This window comes from Artemia franciscana, chromosome 2, assembly GCF_032884065.1.
Source record: "Artemia franciscana chromosome 2, ASM3288406v1, whole genome shotgun sequence".
Classification (NCBI taxonomy): domain Eukaryota; kingdom Metazoa; phylum Arthropoda; class Branchiopoda; order Anostraca; family Artemiidae; genus Artemia; species Artemia franciscana.
In genome coordinates this window covers 28,962,931-28,981,693 of record NC_088864.1, presented here as the reverse complement: position 1 = coordinate 28,981,693, position 18,763 = coordinate 28,962,931, and the positions used below count along the sequence as shown (strand labels likewise).

The window sequence follows — 18,763 nt, the reverse complement described above, 5'->3', positions numbered from 1 at the left end:
GCCACTAATTTAATCACTTAAGACCGTTCCCTGAATGATTTCTAAAGGATAATAAGTCTTCTAATTATATTTTTCTAAAGGATCCCAAAACGATTGGCAATCGGAAGCGGTGCATTGTGTCTATACTCGTAAAGTAGGTACGGAGCTCTGTTTTACGGAGTTCAATTATACACACCCAAGTCAACTCAGATAAAAGTTTTAGTGCAAGAAAACTATCACAAATTAAAATAATTAATACTGTTTCTAAAGGCTTTGCAGTTATAGAAACCAAAGTATCCTTCTATTGCAATCTAGTGCAACAAAACGATTGAAAATCTTAATAATCTAGACCCCATTTTAAGGGTAAAGATCAATCTTAGATTAAGGTAAATCTAAGATTAAGGGTAAAGAGAGCAACCTGACGCCTATTCAACGCCCAAATCTCCTTAGAAATCCATGGCCCATGTGGTATCAGACCAAAATTTCAAATATTAATTTCGATCAAAACAGTAAAAAAAAATGTCCAAGAATGTGCTTCGGTGGGCGGGGGGGGGGGGGGGGAATACGATTAATCCCATGGACACGAACAAAGGTGTCACGAGCAAAAATGTTATTATTATTTTTTTTTGGGGGGGGGATGGATTTTTACCGACTGAAAGTCTTGTTCTTTAATTGATTTTACGTCATACCTCCATCAGCCTATTCACTATAATAAAAGGAAACCTAATCCAGGAAAATAATGGTGCTTCGCGTCGCTATTTTATTGGCTTAAACCTTTTTATTTATTGGCTAAAAACATTGAGGGGAACCCTCCCTCCTACACCCGATGTCCCTGGGCAAGGATAGCAAATCATGCAAATTAATACATACAAAATAGAGGCTTCATTGATAGATTTCTGTAAAAACATGGGCATGTTACCCGTTGGAGGAATCATGATTATACCCGTTGGAGGAATCATGATTACGCATGAATTTTTCAATGTTTACGACTGAAAACCCCATAGTAATGCCACTGCGCCTGTACCCTTCCCTAATACTGCCGGACCCGCATTCACAAATATAAGCAAGCTGTACATCTTTTAGGGAAATAGTACCACATAATTAAATACTTGTCGTTGAAAATAATTATAACCGGCGTAGGACTGTCCCAAATCCAGAAACTATTAAGTAATCATTTCACAAATAGAGCTTGAATTTTGCCGAAAATAGTCATCGAGGGCTTCTGAACTTACTAATTACAAATCTGAGGCCGATATCCGAAGATAGGCGTCCAAACCTGAGCACATAAAGTAGATATTACCCACATGGTGGGCAAGTCTCACCTCATTGTAATTAACAATACAATGGATTACAGTTTATTCATCATTTTCTATTTTCAATTATTTTGGATGATTAACAACTAAACATAGTACCATTCCCTAAACAATTCTCGAATGATCAAAAGAGGTACAAAACGTCAATGTGTACGACACTAGGTAAAGAAGGGACATGGGTGACATACATGATATCCTTGCGTGACCCTGATTTCAGAAAAATGTCCCGCTATTAATGAAAAACGTAGTAAGCGATTTGATTTTCGACGACTATATTACGATGACGATTTTAGAATCATATTTGTTATCGACAAACCAATAAACCCTGAAATGCAACCTTCGATGAAAACCAAACATTATTTTCAATATATGTACTGATCGTATTTCGATTTTGGACATTCAAGTTCCCATTTGGAAGATTTTTTATAGTTAATATTAAGTCATTTAGGTCAATTCGCTAAATAATCCCCGAATGGGTGTAAGCTGGAAAGGGTACGGCATATCTAATTCGTGGATTCTATAGCCCCTGGAGGCATATTCACTGTCTTCCGACCGTTTTGATTAAAAACACTTTCTCCAGCTTTCTAAGACTTGATACATTCTATATGAGGAGGCCTGAGAAAAAAGCAGCATTGCATTGGATACATGTGGCTCTTCCCTGATTCAACCGTATCGCACAACGAGGCTTCGCTTGACTTGTTTCTTCTTCTCCTGGTCCTCAACACCCTCCTCTTTCCCTCATGCTTCTCAGTTTCCTGTCCTCTTTGTTTCATTCTCTTATCGAGAATATCCCCCTTTTTTCTTTCTGTGTGTTTAATTCTGTTTTGCTTGACTCCGTCACAAGGTAAGATTTAGAACCTATCATGTTTTCAAATTTTAAAGCTATTTCAGTATGACAAATTGATTGATTCATCCTGAATGTTGGTAAATAAAACAGAAAAATTTGAAGGTAACGTCGAAAATACAGTACGTAAGCCTTTCTGTTGAAGCATATAAATCTTAGAAGGACTTACCGGGAAATTTCTCCATTCTGAGGATCCATGGCTAAAAACAGACGAAAATCTTTATGTGGCTGAATGGTGGGAACCTTTCCATCAATTATCCCACGCTCACTTATCACTAATTTACCATTTGGTTCCAGTAAAGCGTTAAGGCGATCCAGCACGGAAGCTCCACAAAAGTTTACATTATCTATTAGAAGCCAATGACCTTCTTTCAGTGCCTGCAACAGTAATAATAAATTAGAAGCGCTATTTGGATTTTACGCTAAACAAGGGAATGGGTCAGGAATGAAATGAGAGGGAGGTAATGAGGAAATCGCAAAATAAAATTTTGGAGTTTTATCATATGGCTGGATCTAGAGGGAGGGGGGGGCTGGAAGATTTAAGCGTTCCGGAGGGCGCCAAAACTAGCTTAGATTCTAAAATCTTTAACAGAAATTGTAATACCTACAACACTGATGGTGCGAGAGGGGGCAGCAGAGTGTACATTTGCTACCCCCCCCCCTCCACCACCCCCAAGAAAAAACCTAAATCCGGTTGGGTTTTATCATTAGCATTTCCTGCATAAAAAATACTTTCAAAAGATGAGGAATAAATTAATTCATTAATAAACCTTAGGCATTATAATTTTTTGAACAAAAACAAACTCTAATCTTACCACTACATATCTTTACTCGTTCCATGTAATACTCAATTTTTCTCTTTTACAATACATAGAACAACATTTAATATAGCAAAGCTTCTTGTGCGACGCAAGTAAAGACTTAAGCGGTATCCTTGACTTGCCTCGCTTGACTTAAATACCGTCCGTCCTTGAAGATGTTCTTGGGGCCACTTTCTTCGTAATAGCGTGGATGTGCATTCTGTAAGTCTCACGGTCTTCTGGTAGGCGAAGAAGGTAGAAAAGGCGATGAGGCAAAATATTTTCCTTCTACCTCTCTGGAGGACGATCACAAGGACAAGAACCGTGAACTTGGTCTTCGAAGATGATTTTCTAGAGATGGAACTGACCCATCCGTTTGACGTGACCAAGCCACCGAAGTTGCTGGAGTTGGGTCTTGGTGAAGATTGTTGATTGGATTTTAAGACGCTCAAGAAGTTCGACGTTTGATATACGATCAAGATATGTCGCAGCAACGCGGCGGATACATTTACTTTCAAACGCTGCGAGTCGACACTGAGCATCTACCATCAGCATCCATATTTCATATGAGTAGATTGTGATCTACCACTACTAATAACTCACTGCAGCACCAAGCCGCCTGAGGCCAACACAGCTACGCACGCTCCTCCTCCAACCTAATCTATTTAAAGCCTCCCTCTTTACACCCTCCCAGGAAGTTCCCATTTCCTTTAAATCCTTATTTATGACATCCTCCCAACCCAGACAAGGACGACCTGCTCTCCGTGTAGCCCCAGACGGTTGGCCAAAAAGGACAATCTTCGGTAATCTGTCATCCTTCATCCGTAGGGCGTGGCCTAGCCATCTCAACCTTTCTTTCATTATAGCCCCAGAAAGCGGGATTGAACCACACTTTTCGTACAACCTACTGTTTGAAATACGGTCAGTCAGCCGGGTACCCAGAACAATCCGTAGGCAATTTCTCTGGAAAACATCTAGTAAATTTTCATCTGCTTTTCGGAGTGTCCATGCTTCAGAGCCATATTTGACCACTGTCATCACTGTAGCTTCCAATATTCTAATCTTGGTTTGTAGGCTTATCTTTCTATTCTTCCAAACTTTTTTTAACTGTGAAAAAAACACCCTGAGCTTTAGCTATTCTACTTTTAACATCTTCACTGCTCCCACCATCTTTACTAATAATACTACCAAGGTAACTGAAGCTCCCAACCTGATCAATCTTTTCGTTACCTAAGGTCACCTGTTCATCTTCACTTATTCCTAGCCTTAGTGACTTAGTCTTCTTAACATTAATTTTCAAGCCTATTTTAGCACCCTGAACTCGCAAAACCTCTAAAAATTCATTCATTTTGCTCACACTTTCATCTAATATGCTTAAATCATCAGCATAATCTAAGTCCAGGAGCGTTCTTCCTCCCCATTTGATTCCATGGTCTCCAATTGCCTTTCCTGTGCTCCTTAAGACGAAGTCCATCAAAATGATCCATATAAAGGGGGATAGAACACAACCCTGCTTAACTCCTGATTTAATACAAAACCAGTTGCTAACCTTATTTCCTACCTTAACCGCAGCAGTATTATTCTCGTACATAGCGCAAATCACTTTAATGTATTTTTCTGGTATACCATATAACGATAAGACCTTTGTTAACGCTGTTCTATCAACAGAATCGAAAGCTTGCTCATAATCGATAAAACTAAGGACCAAAGGTGTTTGACAACGAAGGGACTTCTCAATTATTAACCTAAGAGTGAAAACATGGTCGACACATCCTCTACCTTTTCTAAAACCGCATTGTTCTTCCCTTAAAACTTTGTCTACAGCATGTCTCAGTCTAAAAAGTATCATATTACTCAGTAATTTGCTACCTACAGAGACCAGACTAATGCCTCGATAATTACGACATTCACTCTTGTCACCTTTCTTATACAGTGGTTTAATTAAGGTTTTCCTAAAATCATTAGGTACTTCCCCTTTTTCAAAAATCATGTTCATAATCTTCAGTAGCTTATTCCTAACCTCAGAGCCACCATATTTAAGGAACTCATTAATCATACTATCAGCACCTGGGGCCTTATTATTTTTTAATCCTTCTAGTACTGTCGCTAATTCTTCCTCACTAAACAAATCTTCCTTCACATCCAAGGTATCACAAACTTTTTCATTTTCATCTATATCTTTTCCTGCAACTGTATCTCGGTTTAGCACATTTTCAAAATGTTCCTACACCATATGGGGAAAAGGGCTTTGAAACTGGAACTCGCGAGGGCGAGCCGTCTTTTTATATCGTTTGAGTGGTTGTTGCTGTCAGTGATTCTCGTAGATGTTGTCAGTATACGCTAGATTGTCTGCCAGGGCATCCCTATAAGTGCGCTGCAAGTTATTTACACTAGGTATAAAACTGCTGTGAGGAATAGGTTAAATAGTCCTGGAAGTAGATATATCCTTAAAGGACTCCTGCGGACGTTTGGAAGCTGTTAGTGGCGTTTGGAAGCCTTTACTAGTCATGACACGACTCCTAGATTTAGAGTACATATCTTTGATAAGTTCAACTGGGTTTTGTGTAATTCCGTAATGGAAGAGGATATGCCAAGGCCTTTTCTCCAAACAAGGTTAAATGCTTCTTTAAAGTCAATGGAGAGCTGGTAGAGGTCGCAACCATTTCTTCAGATATTTCTTTAAAACCTGATGCACAGTGAAAATTTGTCAGTGGTTGATCTCTCGGGGCGTAAACCGGCTTGATATTCTTCTTGAATGACCGAGGAAGAAATGACTCTGATCTGTTGAAGTGTAATGCTGGTGAAAATTTTTGCAGTTTGACTTGTTAGGCTAATAGGACGGGCGTTCTCTTATGTAGTGGAATAATTATGCCCTCGCACTAAGTACTATTCTTATAAATAGGAAATAAAGTGAGATTTATCTCACCTTAAAAAAAAAAAAACTTTTTAGGAGATAGAACCTCACCTTAACAAAAATACTATCAACCCATTCGAAGCTGCCTCCTCCGGTAATAACCTTCTGTATTTCAATCCTCTTTTGCAGACATCCGAGGCGTTCTAGAAGTACTTCATCTTCTAAAGTTCTACACACATGTTTAAGTGCCTCTATTTTCTTTTTAAAACCTTGAACTTCTTCAGATACCGTTCTAGGCGAGCCTAGAAATAGAAAATTAGCTTTCAAGGTTGAAATAAAAATGAAGAATAAGAGGCAACTAAGTATGTCTTTGTAGTCAACATTGATCTAATTGGCTTATTATTTAGAAAGCATGCACATTCCGAGTTTTTAAAACCATCAGTCAAAGAACTTATAGGAGGAGTATTCATTAGTTACGGAGAGCTAAGTCGACTTCACGCTGCAAAGGGTTTGTAGTAGCAAAGGTAATAGTAGAGCCAGATAGCTGTTCTACCGTCATTAAGCAATTTCGAGTTTACACATCCTTTTTTATTAGTAGGATCCTATAAAGTATCCTGTTTATTATTCTTATTGTTCAGGACTCCAGCCGTAAAACCTACTTCAGTTAACAATCCTAATTTCCAGTCACATTAGTGTAGTTGCAAAAAAGGGCTAATTAGCAGAAATATTAAAAAGCAAGAAAAATCTCAGTGGTCACTATGAGACGCAAAGCGAAATCTCCCTGTTTGAAACTTTCAACGTCAAATGAGTACAACTCGCTAATAAGAGAGACAGCTGTAGTTCCATCGCAAAAAAAGCTGGTTTTGTAATGTTATTATTATTTTCAATAGAACACCAAGAATAGAAAAGGCCAGATTCCGTAATTTAGGCATTTTGAGTTTCTTTTTTTTCGGTTCAGCTGCAAACTATGCCCGCCAAATTTAAAAAAAAAATTCTTTAAAATGGACAGTAAAAAAGTACCATATTTCTGTTTAATTTTACCTTTTTTGCTGACATTCTCCGATGCCTGCCCTGTGTGGGGCCCTTCAGTACTACACACTGCTCACCTGACGAACGACCTAGAGTCAGTGCAAAAAAGGGCAGTTAGGATTATCCTGGGTTCTAGAGATATTCCTTACCAAGAAGCACTCATTACACTAAACATTCAATGCCCAGAACAAAGGTTGTGTGATCTCATCATGAGGTTTGGAAAGGCATTGCTTTTAGACCCAGCCCATCGAGACATCTTATCCGCCTGACAACAGAACCAGACAGAAGTTAAAACTCAATCATATACGTGCAAGGACAAAACGATATTATAATTCATTTGTGCCTTTTTTACGTTTATGTTCAACAGTGCATAATTTCTGTTTTTAATGTTTTTGCAACTGCAAATTAGCCAAGAGCTACAGAAGTTGTTTAATAAACCGTTCTCTCTATCTCTCTCCCTCTCTCATCATTTTGAAACTTCATTAAACGACATCATAGTAAATCGTTCTCGCTATTTATTAGAAATGTCACCAGAAGGTAGAATAACAATTTGAAATACCGAAGACCCCCTTCTCCTAATAATTAAATCACAGCTGTTCAGTCTTTATACTCCTGTAGCCACCTGAATTACATTACACTCAAAGATCTTCGAAACAAATCTTTCAAGCTCTTGGACATTTACTAAAAGAAGAAGAAAAGTCTAATCTAAAACCTGTCACACTGAGAAAAATTTAAACGAAGACAGATTAATTCTTGAAGACAGATTAATACTTACCATTCTTCAAAAGGTCATAGTAGTTCTGTAGATTTGTTAGGTGTGACGCAGCAGCGCTATAATTTTTCTGGATTAGATTATATCGCACTTGACAATGTAAAAGCTTTTTAATGTCTATGGCTATTTCTTCCAAATGACGTCCAAGATCAGTCTGAAAAAAGAGAAAATACAGATATTTCTTAACTTGTTCCCTTCAAATTACTCAGACCCACAAATGCTCTAGCAGAGAGCAGGAGCAGTTTGCGACTATCACGCTATAGTGTTCTAATACGGATCTTACTAAAAAACAAGAACGCCAACTTTACACTCAATTAGACTTTGACATTGAAGGGAGCGTAACCCGTTACCTTGTGAAATTCTGCACAGAAAAGGTTAGAACCACACATTTGAGTTAACTTTACAAATTTGTCGTAAGCAGACACAAACTTACATCACTTACTTTATTTGTCCTCATAGATCTTAGACTGACATTTGCCGAAGTGCAATTACTTATTAGCTGCACGGAAGCCAGGCAGTAAAAGGACATCTTCCCAATCCGAAGACTGCGGGAGTTGGTAATTATTTTAGTTTAAATTTTCTACTGGTATTTAAATATTATAAACTGCTTTAAATTGTTGCCCGAACTTAAGTTTCTCGAAGAACGGCATAAGATTAAATACCACTGACTTAAAAGAAAACAAATTCGGAGGACGAGAGAAGTCATGGAAGTTAAGCATGCACCCACCCACGGGGAGGGGGGCTAAAGAGGCTTTAGCTCATGTTTGCAAACTGAAGACGTCTAAAAAGAGTGCAAATCAAGGCCAAAGAAGAGCGATTTTTGCTCAAAAAGAGTGGAAGTATAAAAAAAAAAAAAAAAAATCGGCTGCCACCACGCGCGCAGTCCCTCTGAGGTAAAGAGTGTATTTCACACAAAAAGTGTGCAAGTTGGCAACCTTGTTCCTTGGGTTAAATGCACTTCTGAAAAGTTGCCAACTATTGACGTTTAAAGCGAATGAATACTCACCCCCCAAAAAGAGTGCTTTTCGCTCTTGTGCATCTCTTCTGGGGTAAAAAAGAGTGCATTTCACACGAAAAGTATGTAAGTTGGCAACCCTCCTGTAGCCACCCTCGAAAAAAAAAATCACATTCTGTTTTTAAATCTTATTTAATCTGCTCGGTTTTATCATTCATTCCTTAGTCCTTACTCACAGCTTGCATTCAAAGAGCTAAGATAAACTTAACGTAATGCCTTAGAATACCGCTTTTTCTAAGGAATTTTTTGGTTGGCCCAAGGACCCCCGGTCAACACCCCATAATTATTTTCTGAGTGCGCCATTGCAAGTAACACAGAAGGGAATATATCGAGATCAGGCTTAGATAGTAAATTAAAACCATCTTATGTCTTGACATCGTTTTAAGCAGAAGATTCAAATCGAATTTACTATAAAATACCGCTACCAAGACCAAAGCTCCTTGCCAAGTATCTAAATGATGAGGATCGCTAACTAGAAAGATGAAAAAATACTCAGAATAAGAGGTTCTGGTGGACAGTTCAATCTCAGTTGAGGCGAAAGGGGGGTCGAGACCACATTTTATACAAGATAAATACAGAAGAAAAAACAATAAATATGTGTTTAAACAAAGAAATTCATACAATTGAAAGATAAGACAGCTCTTGGTCGATTTCCAGGAGTCAACTACACTAATCTGAAAACCGTAGTAACACGGCTTAATAGTAGGAGAAAAACACCTGCGGCTTAGATAAGAAAATGCTCGCTATCTAAAGCTATATGAAAGAGGGGAAAGCAGCAAATAAGCGCAGTGGAGAGAGGTGCGCAACAAGAGAATTCCAAGAATCAATCATAAGATATCTCAGTTGACTCCAGTTCATGATCAAGCTATAGTCAAAACTACTTAGGATAGTTTAAAATACAGGATAGACGCAAAATAGAGACAGGATTACATGTTTTGAAAGGAATACAAGTTCAAATTGAACACATGGCAAAAATAAAATATGTGGTAAGAAGTCTCTCAGCCAGTTAATAAAAAAAAAAAAAAACGTTTTTTCGAGGGAAGTAAAGATCGAAGTTGAAACTTAAAACGAACAAAAATTATTATTTCACAGCCTTTCCAACATATATCAATGAAAAGTGCAAATAAATCAACTGGTGATGTTACCTTGTGTTTGTAGAATTACAAAATCTAGCACTTTACTGAAAACACAAAATAATATAGGACTTTCGGTACAGTAAAAGTAAACCATTTAAGGAGACTTTTAACAGTATAAAATAAAGCTTTAAGGATTGTTGCTTTTTTTTAGTTTAATTTGGAATCACTTTCGCACATTGAACTCAGTCCAAAGATTGACTGTCGTTTTGGATCTAAAAAGGACACTTTATGATTATTTTGTCGACATGTTCGAAGAGAACCAATCTTAGTAGTATTAGGACTGCAGACTCGCTTTAGAATTTGTATTATAATTTAAAATCATCCGTTGTATAGAGAGAAATAATTGAATTTCCAGAGTTTATATTATGGTTTATTTGTTCTTCATTTCGAATAATACTAGGTGAGACCAAGAGGTTAACTTACTAAGAGGGTTGGGAGGGGGGAGCTCTTATAAGCCTCTAGTTAAGGGTTTTGAATCATAATTATTACAAAGGTACCGTTTTATGCTTCCAAGTTTTTTCGCTTAAGAAGTGGCACCAAAAGCGCCATTTTTAGTGCTATATGACACTTATAGATGGTAGAATTGATAAAACCACGCAGATGTGAGTAATAGTTTTAAAATGAAATATAAACCACCTCTCTAAAAAGTTTTCGTAGCCCACTAGCCCCAGCTTTTCCACTAGAGACATGGCTTCAAAAGTGTCATTTCTAGTATCATTTGGTACTTGTAGATGGTGGAATTTATATGAAGACCGTAGACATGAGCAATATGAGCTATCAAATATCTCTCTACGATGTTCTGGTAGCCCGCTAGCCCCATCTCTTGGGAAATGGCATAAAGTGCCATTTTAGTGTCATCTGGCACTTGCAGATGACCGAATTTATAAAAAGCACAAAGATATGATAAATAGCTATTATGTGAGCTATTAAGCATCACTCTTTGATGTTCTGGTAGCCCACTAGGCCTGGAAAAAAAAGGAAAAAGAAAGAAAAAAAGGAGACAGGTCAGTGCTACCCATGCAGAAGATTTTCCTTGTTGTTCAAGGAGGGGGGACGGTAACTTCTCTGTACGAAGTTTTCGGCCCTGCTGATTTTAATGGTAAACTTTTCATTTTGATTCGATGGCATTTTCAAGGGGTTTCAGGCTTTTTTTCGAAATCAGCATAATTTCTTTTCGCAATAAACTTTTACCTTTAAGACGAACCGAAATAATAATTACCATTCTTGAATCAGTGTCAGATGATAGATTTTTTCACAAAGTTTTTTTTTTCTAAACATGTTTTTATTTTTTGGTAACTATGGGCTGTGGTTCTCTCTTTACTAGATTACAGCTACCGCTGCAACCATGATAAGGTTAAGGTGTACTCGAACAAGTTTAAAAATAGCACTAAAATTTTTAAAGTGGTTTATTTCGTTGATAACCAATCTTTATGCAGCATTTAATCAAATACAGTCACATGTGCCCGAATCTGTTTCGGTAGGGATGATGTGACATTTCGAAAAAAGGCTAACTACCGGAAAACCCAATAAGAGGTCAAACAGTTAGGATGACGCCTTTAAATAAAGAGGGAACTGAAGTTATTGGTACCCAATAAAAGTTATTAACATATTAATTTTCATGATTTCAAAAAAAGGGAAAATATACTCAACATATATTCTGCAATGATGAAAATAGCACTGTCCAATCGGTTTACTCAAGAACCATAAAGAGAATTTTTCGACCTCTTACATGGAAAATGTGACTCTAGTACCCTTTTTAAGAGCCAAAAGGGATGAGAGGGTAACTATCCTCTTTGCCACACCAATTTTTGCCCCCGAGACTTATTGTGGCTAAACATAGCACAATGTCAAAAAATTCTTTAATCAAAAAGGAAGGGGAAAATATAAGCCTTTAAACATGGCGTTGACCATTGCGGCCTCTCAAGCAAGGGCCCATAGCTATGAAGAATTGCTCATTTTATCTATAATGATTCATCAACAAGTCTTCGAAGAAAGGCTTATTATACATTGATGAACTTGAAATCTTATATGGATGTTTAGTTAAGAGTTTATTTTAGGTTTTTGAAAAGATCCGGGGGATAAAACCCAATTTATGTGAATAGCTAATTTTGAATGAAAGAGCTTATCAATGAAGAAGTTAGGAATTTTTTTTTAAAACAGAAAAAAATTTCATTTCAGAAGCAAAAAGATAATTTTATCGTTTAAAAAAGGGTAAGAATTTTTACCCTTCCAGTGTCAGTTCACGCTCAAGCACTGAAAAATGTACACACTTGGCATTACTGATGGTAGGGTAGCCAGCCTAATTGTATATATTATACATTAGCGGCTTAGTTTTTCTGGTTGGATGTGCACCATTGGTTCATGATTTGTAATTCCATTAATCAGATAAAAAACTACGTGCAAACCTTATTTTAAATTATGACCTTTGAACTTAGCGTTGGTAAACCTTTTTTCATTGGTTGTCCCTAACAAGTGATCTTTAATTTAATAACTGTCATTGAATACTCAGCCTTGAATTATTAACAAAAATAAATTAAGAAGCTATTTGTTATCTAAGGCTCTTTTGCTATCACAGCAATGTCATTGTAACATTGACTACTATCAAAAAAAGAAAACATACAATGTAGACATTAAAAAATATTTCATTAAAACTTTCATCAACACATAATTGTACACGCCAAGTCCGGAATTTTGCATTGTCTGAATGGTAAAATTCTAGTGCAAGGGCTCCTTTCTATTTTGAATTAAATAAAAAACAACTTTTTTTAACTGAAAGTGAGGAGCGACATTAAAACTTAAACGAACAGAAATTACTCCGTATATGAAAGGGGCTGTTCCCTCCTCAACGCCCCGCTCTTTACTCCAAAGTTGACTCTTTCTCTCAACTCTACTTTTTAAAACAGTAAAAAAAAAATTAGCGTAAAGAGCGGGGCGTTGAGGAGGGAACAGCCCCTTTCATATACGGAGTAACTTCTGTTCGTTTTCAGTTTTAATGTCGCTCCTTACTTTCAGTTAAAAAACTTGTTTTTTTATTTAATTTCAGAACGTTTTTGAATTAATGTATGTTTTGATTAATTTTTTTTTGGCTAAACGGCTTCCTCTTGGTTTTAATCGGACGATTTTGAGGAAAAAAAGGGGTGGACCAGGAGGCCTAGTTGCCCTCCAATCTTTTGGTTACTTAAAAAGGCAACTAGAACTTTACGAACGTTTTTATTAGTAAAAAATATACGTAACTTAGGAATTAACTTACGTAACGAACTTCTATATTCGTATATTTTTATTACGTATCTGAGGGGGTTTGCCCCTCCCCCCGTTAATACCCCGCTCTTTACGCTAAAGCTTGAATTTTGTCCCGATTCTTTAAGAATGACCCCTGAATCACAAAGGCCGTAGAATAAATAGTTGACATTCTTAAAAATATTTTAGCGTAAAGAGCGAGGTTGTTAGGAGGAGACGAACCCCCTCATATGCGAAATAATTTCTGTTCGTTTTAAGATTTAATACTGCTCCTTACTTTCAGTTGAAAAGACTTTTTCATATTTATTTTTTCATTGTATTTTGTTTTAAATAATACTAGGTAATCTTGCGCCCCCTTCATGGGAATTCTCTTCCCCCATGACAATTACTCCATAGAAAGATCCCACATAACTCCCTCCCCAACCCAAAAAAATCACTGAAAATGTATGTAGGCTACACTTCCCAATAACCATTACTATATGTGAACACTGGTCACAATTTTAACTTGCAGCCCCTCCCCCGGAGACTGTGAGGGAGTAAGTCGCCCCAAAGACATAGTTATTAGGTTTTTCGACTATGCCGAATAAAATGGCTACCTCAAAATTTTGATCCGTTGACTTTGGAAAAAAACTGAGCGTGGGAGGGGGTCTAGCTGCTCTCCAATTTTTTGGTGAATTAAAAAGAACACTACAACTTTTAATTTCTGTTATAATGAGCCATCTCGCGACATCCTAGGATCACTGAGTTGATACGATCACCCCTGAAAAAAAAAAAAAACAAACAAACAAATAAACACGCACCCGTGATCGGTCTTCTGGCAAAAAATACTGAATTCAACATTTTTGTAGATAGGAGCTTGAACTTCTACAGTAGGATTCTCTGATACGCTGGATGCGATGGTGTTATTTTCGTTATGATTCTATGACTTTTAGGGAGTGTTTCCCCCTATTCCCCAAAATAAGGCAAATTTTCTCAGGCTCGTAACTTTTGATGGGTAAGACTAAAATTTGATGTAACTTATATATTTAAAATCAGCATAAAAATCTAATTCTTTTGATGTATCTATTAGCATCAAAATTTTGTGTTTTAGAGTTTCGTTTACTATTGAGTCGGGTCGCTCCTTGCTACAGTTTCGTTACCACGAACTGTTTGAAAGTGGTCGAAATATGTGAATAAAACTTTCAGGAATAAATCCAGGGACAAAAATGTAGCCCGGAAAGATATTGCCAAGCTATCATGTCTATTTTTTCCTTATTTCTAAGGGTTAGAGAGTGATTACAGAAATGCAATAAAAATATAATTCTTGTCATTTCAGTAGAATTTTAAGCTACAGCAAGAATGTTTTCCTAAATCTAAGAGCTAGATTTACAGACCTTTAAAACGTTATAAGTTGGAATTGAGCAAGGGTACAAGGCTCAATAAGCTTGTTTTATGCATCATTTGAGCAGAAGATCTATTTTACAAGGCTTAACTTTTAAACCACAAACATTGTTAAAGGTCATCAAATTCTAGTGTCCCCTGAAGGAAGAATGAGAGGAGATAGGTGCTTCCACATGTCTTCCTATTAAATATCTAAGATAGCAAGAATCCTTCAACTAGAATTTCACTTCAAAACAAAACTAAAGAACAAAAAATCCATCGTTATCACAACAAAAATCATAAAAAATTATATTTATTTTTCAATCCTTAACTGTTTTATTCTAAACTCGAAGACCAGAAAAAGAGGTATTAAGAAATACCTTCAACAGCTTTCATTAATGAAATTTCGACTTAAAAAAAAAAAAAAAAAAAACTTTGTATGTTTACTATCTATCAAAGTAAACAATTTACTCTTAAAAAATTCAACATACTTTCTCTTATTAAAATACGTGTTTATTATTAAAAATTTTCACAACTGCCGCTAAAATTTAGAGAAGCAAACAGTGCCTTTCCTTGAAACTAAACTCAGTTTATAACATTTTTAACAAATACGTATCAAACAGTTCGTGGTAACGAACTGTAGTAAGGAGCGACCCGGCTCAATAGTAAACGAAACTCTAAAAACGGAATTTTGATGCTAAAAGACACATCAAAAGAATTGGATTTTCATGCTGATTTTAAATAGATAAGTTTTATCAAATTTAGTCTTTGTCTATATGGAAAACAGGCATACCCCCTAAAAGTCATAGAATCTTAACGAAAATCACACCATCGCATTCAGTGTATCAAAGAGCCCTATAGCAAAAATTTCAAGCTCCTATCTACAAAAATGTGGAGTTTCGTATTTTTTGCCAGAAGACAGATCACGGGTGCGTGTTTATTTGTTTTTTTTTTCCAGGGGTCATCTTATAGACCAAGTGGTCCTAGAATGTTGCAAGAGGGCTCATTCTAACGGAAATGAAAAGTTCTAGTGCCCTTTTTAAGTGACCAAAAAATTGGAGGGCACCTAGGCCCCCTCCCACACTCATTTTTTCCCAAAGTCAACGGATCAAAATTTTGAGATAGCCATTTTGTTTCGCACAGTCAAAAACCTTTGATCAGTGTTTACATACAGTAATGGTTATTGGGAAGTGTACAGACGTTTTCAGGGGGATTTTTTGGTGTGGGTGGGGTTGAGGGGAGGGGGCTATGTGGGAGGATCTTTCCTTGGAGGAATATGTCATAGAGGAAGAGAAATTCAATGAAAAGGGCGCGGGATTTTCTAGCATTACTATGAAAAAAATGAAAAAAATAAACATGAAGTTTTTTCAATTGAAAGTAAGGAGTAGCATTAAAACTTAAAACGAACAGAGATTATTACGCATATGAGGGGTTCTAAAAATAGTTTAGCACAAAGAGCAAGGTATTTAGGAGGAGATAAATACCTCGCTCTTTATGCTAAAGTATTTTTAGTAATTTCAACTATTTATTCTACGGCCTTTCTGATTCAGGGGTCATTCTTAAAGAATTGGGACAAAACTTAAGATTTAGCGTAAAAAGCGAGGTATTAACGAGGGGAGAAACCCCCTCATATACATAATAAAAATATAAGAATATAAAAGTTTGTTATGTAATTTAATTCTTAAGTTACGTATATTTTTTTACTAATACAAACGTTCGTTAAAAATTAAAAGTTCTAGTTGCCTTTTTAAGTAACCGAAAAATTGGAGGGCAATAGGCCTCTTTCCCCACCCCTTATTTCTCAAAATCGTCTGATCAAAACTAAGAGAAAACCATTTATCCAAAAAAGAATTAATATGCAAATTTCATTTTAATAATTTATGTGCGGAGAGCCAAAATCAAACATGGATTAATTCGGAAATTAAATAAAAAAACTAGTTTTTTTAACTGAAAGTAAGGGGCCACATTAAAGCTTAAAACGAACAGAAATTACTCCGTATATGAAATGGGTTGTCCCTTCCGCAATCCCTCGCTCTTTACGCTAAAGTTTGACTCTTTGCCACAGTTCTACTTTTTAAACAATTAAAAACTTTAGCGTAAAGAGCGAGGGATTGCGGAGGGGACAACCCATTTCATATAATGAGTAATTTCTGTTCGTTTTAAGTTTTAATGTCGCTCCTTACTTTCAGTTAAAAAACTAGTTTTTTTTATTTAATTTGCAATAGGTTTGGGAGTGTAGAACAAATTGATCTACTAATCAAACAGAACATTCCACAAATAGGAAATCTAATCAGATGAGAAAATACAGAATGGTTGTCCAATGCAAACCAGTTTCCGTAAACTTGCTAAAATATATATATATATATATATATATATATATATATATATATATATATATATATATATATATATATATATATATATATATATATATATATATATATATATATAAACACAACCAAATTTATGTTGCTAGGGCAAAGAAAAGTATAGCAGCAATCTTTGATCGACTTCGCCGACAAAAGTACTTAGGGAGTAATAATTTGATTTTCTTTTTTTCGCCATTGATTAAATGCTATAAATGTCAAGCTCTTCAAAATCTTACAAAGATGTCCCAATAAGAGTTTTTCCTTCAGAAAAAGTAAAATGATTACACGGTCCTTAAAGATGGTCTTAAAAAACGCTTTGTTCTTATAACAAACTTTATTCTCTATTTCTTGAAACTTAGTCACTGTTGTTAGTTTTAAAATACACCGTATATACAACCTAACATTTTATTACTTTCCCCAAAAATATAAAACCTAACAAAGCTATTCTTGATTTTTCTAAGAGAAGAAAGTTGGCCTCTACAAATCATCATTCCTTTTGTCCTATCAACCTAGAGTATTCGCTACATAAATTTCAAGCCGATCGGGTGAAAAAAAAAGGACCTTTTGTTTGAAAAGTTGGCAATGAAAGGTGGTCCTGGAGGGGCCAATGGATTATTTTTTGGGGCCTCTAACAATGCACATAAAAAAAGTTGTGCATTATTCCGCTTCAAACATGGCAAAAAATGTCAACTTTTCGGCAAAAAAAGTTGGCAATGAGAAAAAGAAAAGTTTCGAGGGGCTATAAGCCCACTTAATACCCCAAATCATACAGATTGAATCGCATATAATATCGGCATGCCTAGAACAAAGATTGTTTAACATGTTGTCCTAACTCTGCAGTTAGAGCTACTGAGATTTTTGTCAAATCGTTTCTTTGTTTCGATGATTCAATAACGAAATCAAAGTTGTGTGTTGATTTTTGTACATAGTTGATGCAATTGTTTTAGACAGACTATGAGTTAGCGGCACTGAAAATGCGTCTGCTCTAATCTTGGGTTATCTCCGCTACCTTTTATGAAGTAAATGTGTCTCTGAATCTTACTAAGCCCCACTTTTATTTTAGATTTGAATAAATGCACCACAATGATTGGTGCAAATCTGCGCTTCGGGAGCAGTGGAATGGTGAATGGAACACTTGGCGGCCCAAAACAGTTCCAATGTCATCCGGGGGGTGCTACCGAAGCTGGTTTACTTATGACTATAGCATCCCTTGGAGTTGCGGCAAATCTGACACTCATTGTTATTATACTTTATCATCCACCACTCAGGAGGTGAGTAAGTCATAACAACTAATAAAACGATGAATGAATATGATACTGCTCTGCTAAGCCTAAAATCTATTGTAGCTTAGTCATCTACTGAAGTCCGTTCTAATGCATACATACAATTTATTGCATTGTGCACTTTTCCTTGGGGAGATTCTGATCATAGTAAAAATTAGTAAAAAAAAAAAAAAATTACTAATAAGGAATACGCTTACTCAGTGAAGGCAAATTACCATCGCATAAGCAGGCTTTTGTCGTATATTTAGTTTACAGCCATGTTCTTCAAAAATAAATAAATAAATAAATAAAATCTCGCGGTCCAATTTGACGGCGTTACACGAATCAGACGCACTTCCTTCTTTTTCTTGCAACTATTATAGATGCGGCTATCATATTTAAGAGCTAAGCTGGTTTTCTTAACACAAATACTATTTTTGTTGGTAGTTTCACAACTACTTTTCTAAGAAGTAAGTTGAATTTACTCAATATAGATAAAAAACATTTTAGCTTAGGAGGGCGGGATACCACATTTAGGGCATGCATGTGCTGTTGAGTTTATAATATTCATTCAGTTGCTGTAGACCCCACAATATGAATATACTGGTACATTATAATCAATAAATCTACAAGTAAGTCTATTTGGAAGACTGGGCTGTTTTCCTTTCATGAAACGAGCATGTTAGTGAATTCGCTGCATTTATATTGTCCATACTAAGATAATAATAATAATAATACATAAAACAAATTAAAACATATCATTTATCTTCAAAATGCGCCAAAAACTAACATTG

The 18,763-nt window shown here is 36.1% G+C and overlaps 2 protein-coding genes across 4 annotated transcripts in view; one reads left to right on the top strand and one right to left on the bottom strand.

Moving 5' to 3' along the window:
• Positions 1 to 18,763, bottom strand: part of LOC136039840 (midasin-like) — a gene marked incomplete in the record, with an annotated part of 305,680 nt that overhangs the window by 139,266 nt on the left and 147,651 nt on the right. Inside the window, 3 exon segments of the mRNA XM_065723761.1 lie at positions 2,306 to 2,514; positions 5,902 to 6,092; positions 7,595 to 7,745. Of these exon segments, the coding sequence (XP_065579833.1) occupies positions 2,306 to 2,514; positions 5,902 to 6,092; positions 7,595 to 7,745 (551 nt within the window).
• Positions 1 to 18,763, top strand: part of LOC136039846 (uncharacterized) — a 36,437-nt gene that overhangs the window by 3,824 nt on the left and 13,850 nt on the right. For 2 of the 3 annotated variants that reach the window (XM_065723776.1, XM_065723793.1), the window contains exons 1-2: positions 9,440 to 9,592; positions 17,771 to 17,978. In XM_065723776.1, coding sequence (XP_065579848.1) covers positions 17,791 to 17,978 — 188 coding nt within the window. In that variant the 5' untranslated portion in view covers positions 9,440 to 9,592; positions 17,771 to 17,790. Of the gene's footprint in view, positions 1 to 9,439; positions 9,593 to 17,770; positions 17,979 to 18,763 lie in introns of those variants that run through there. The other variant, XM_065723784.1, reaches the window with a different exon arrangement.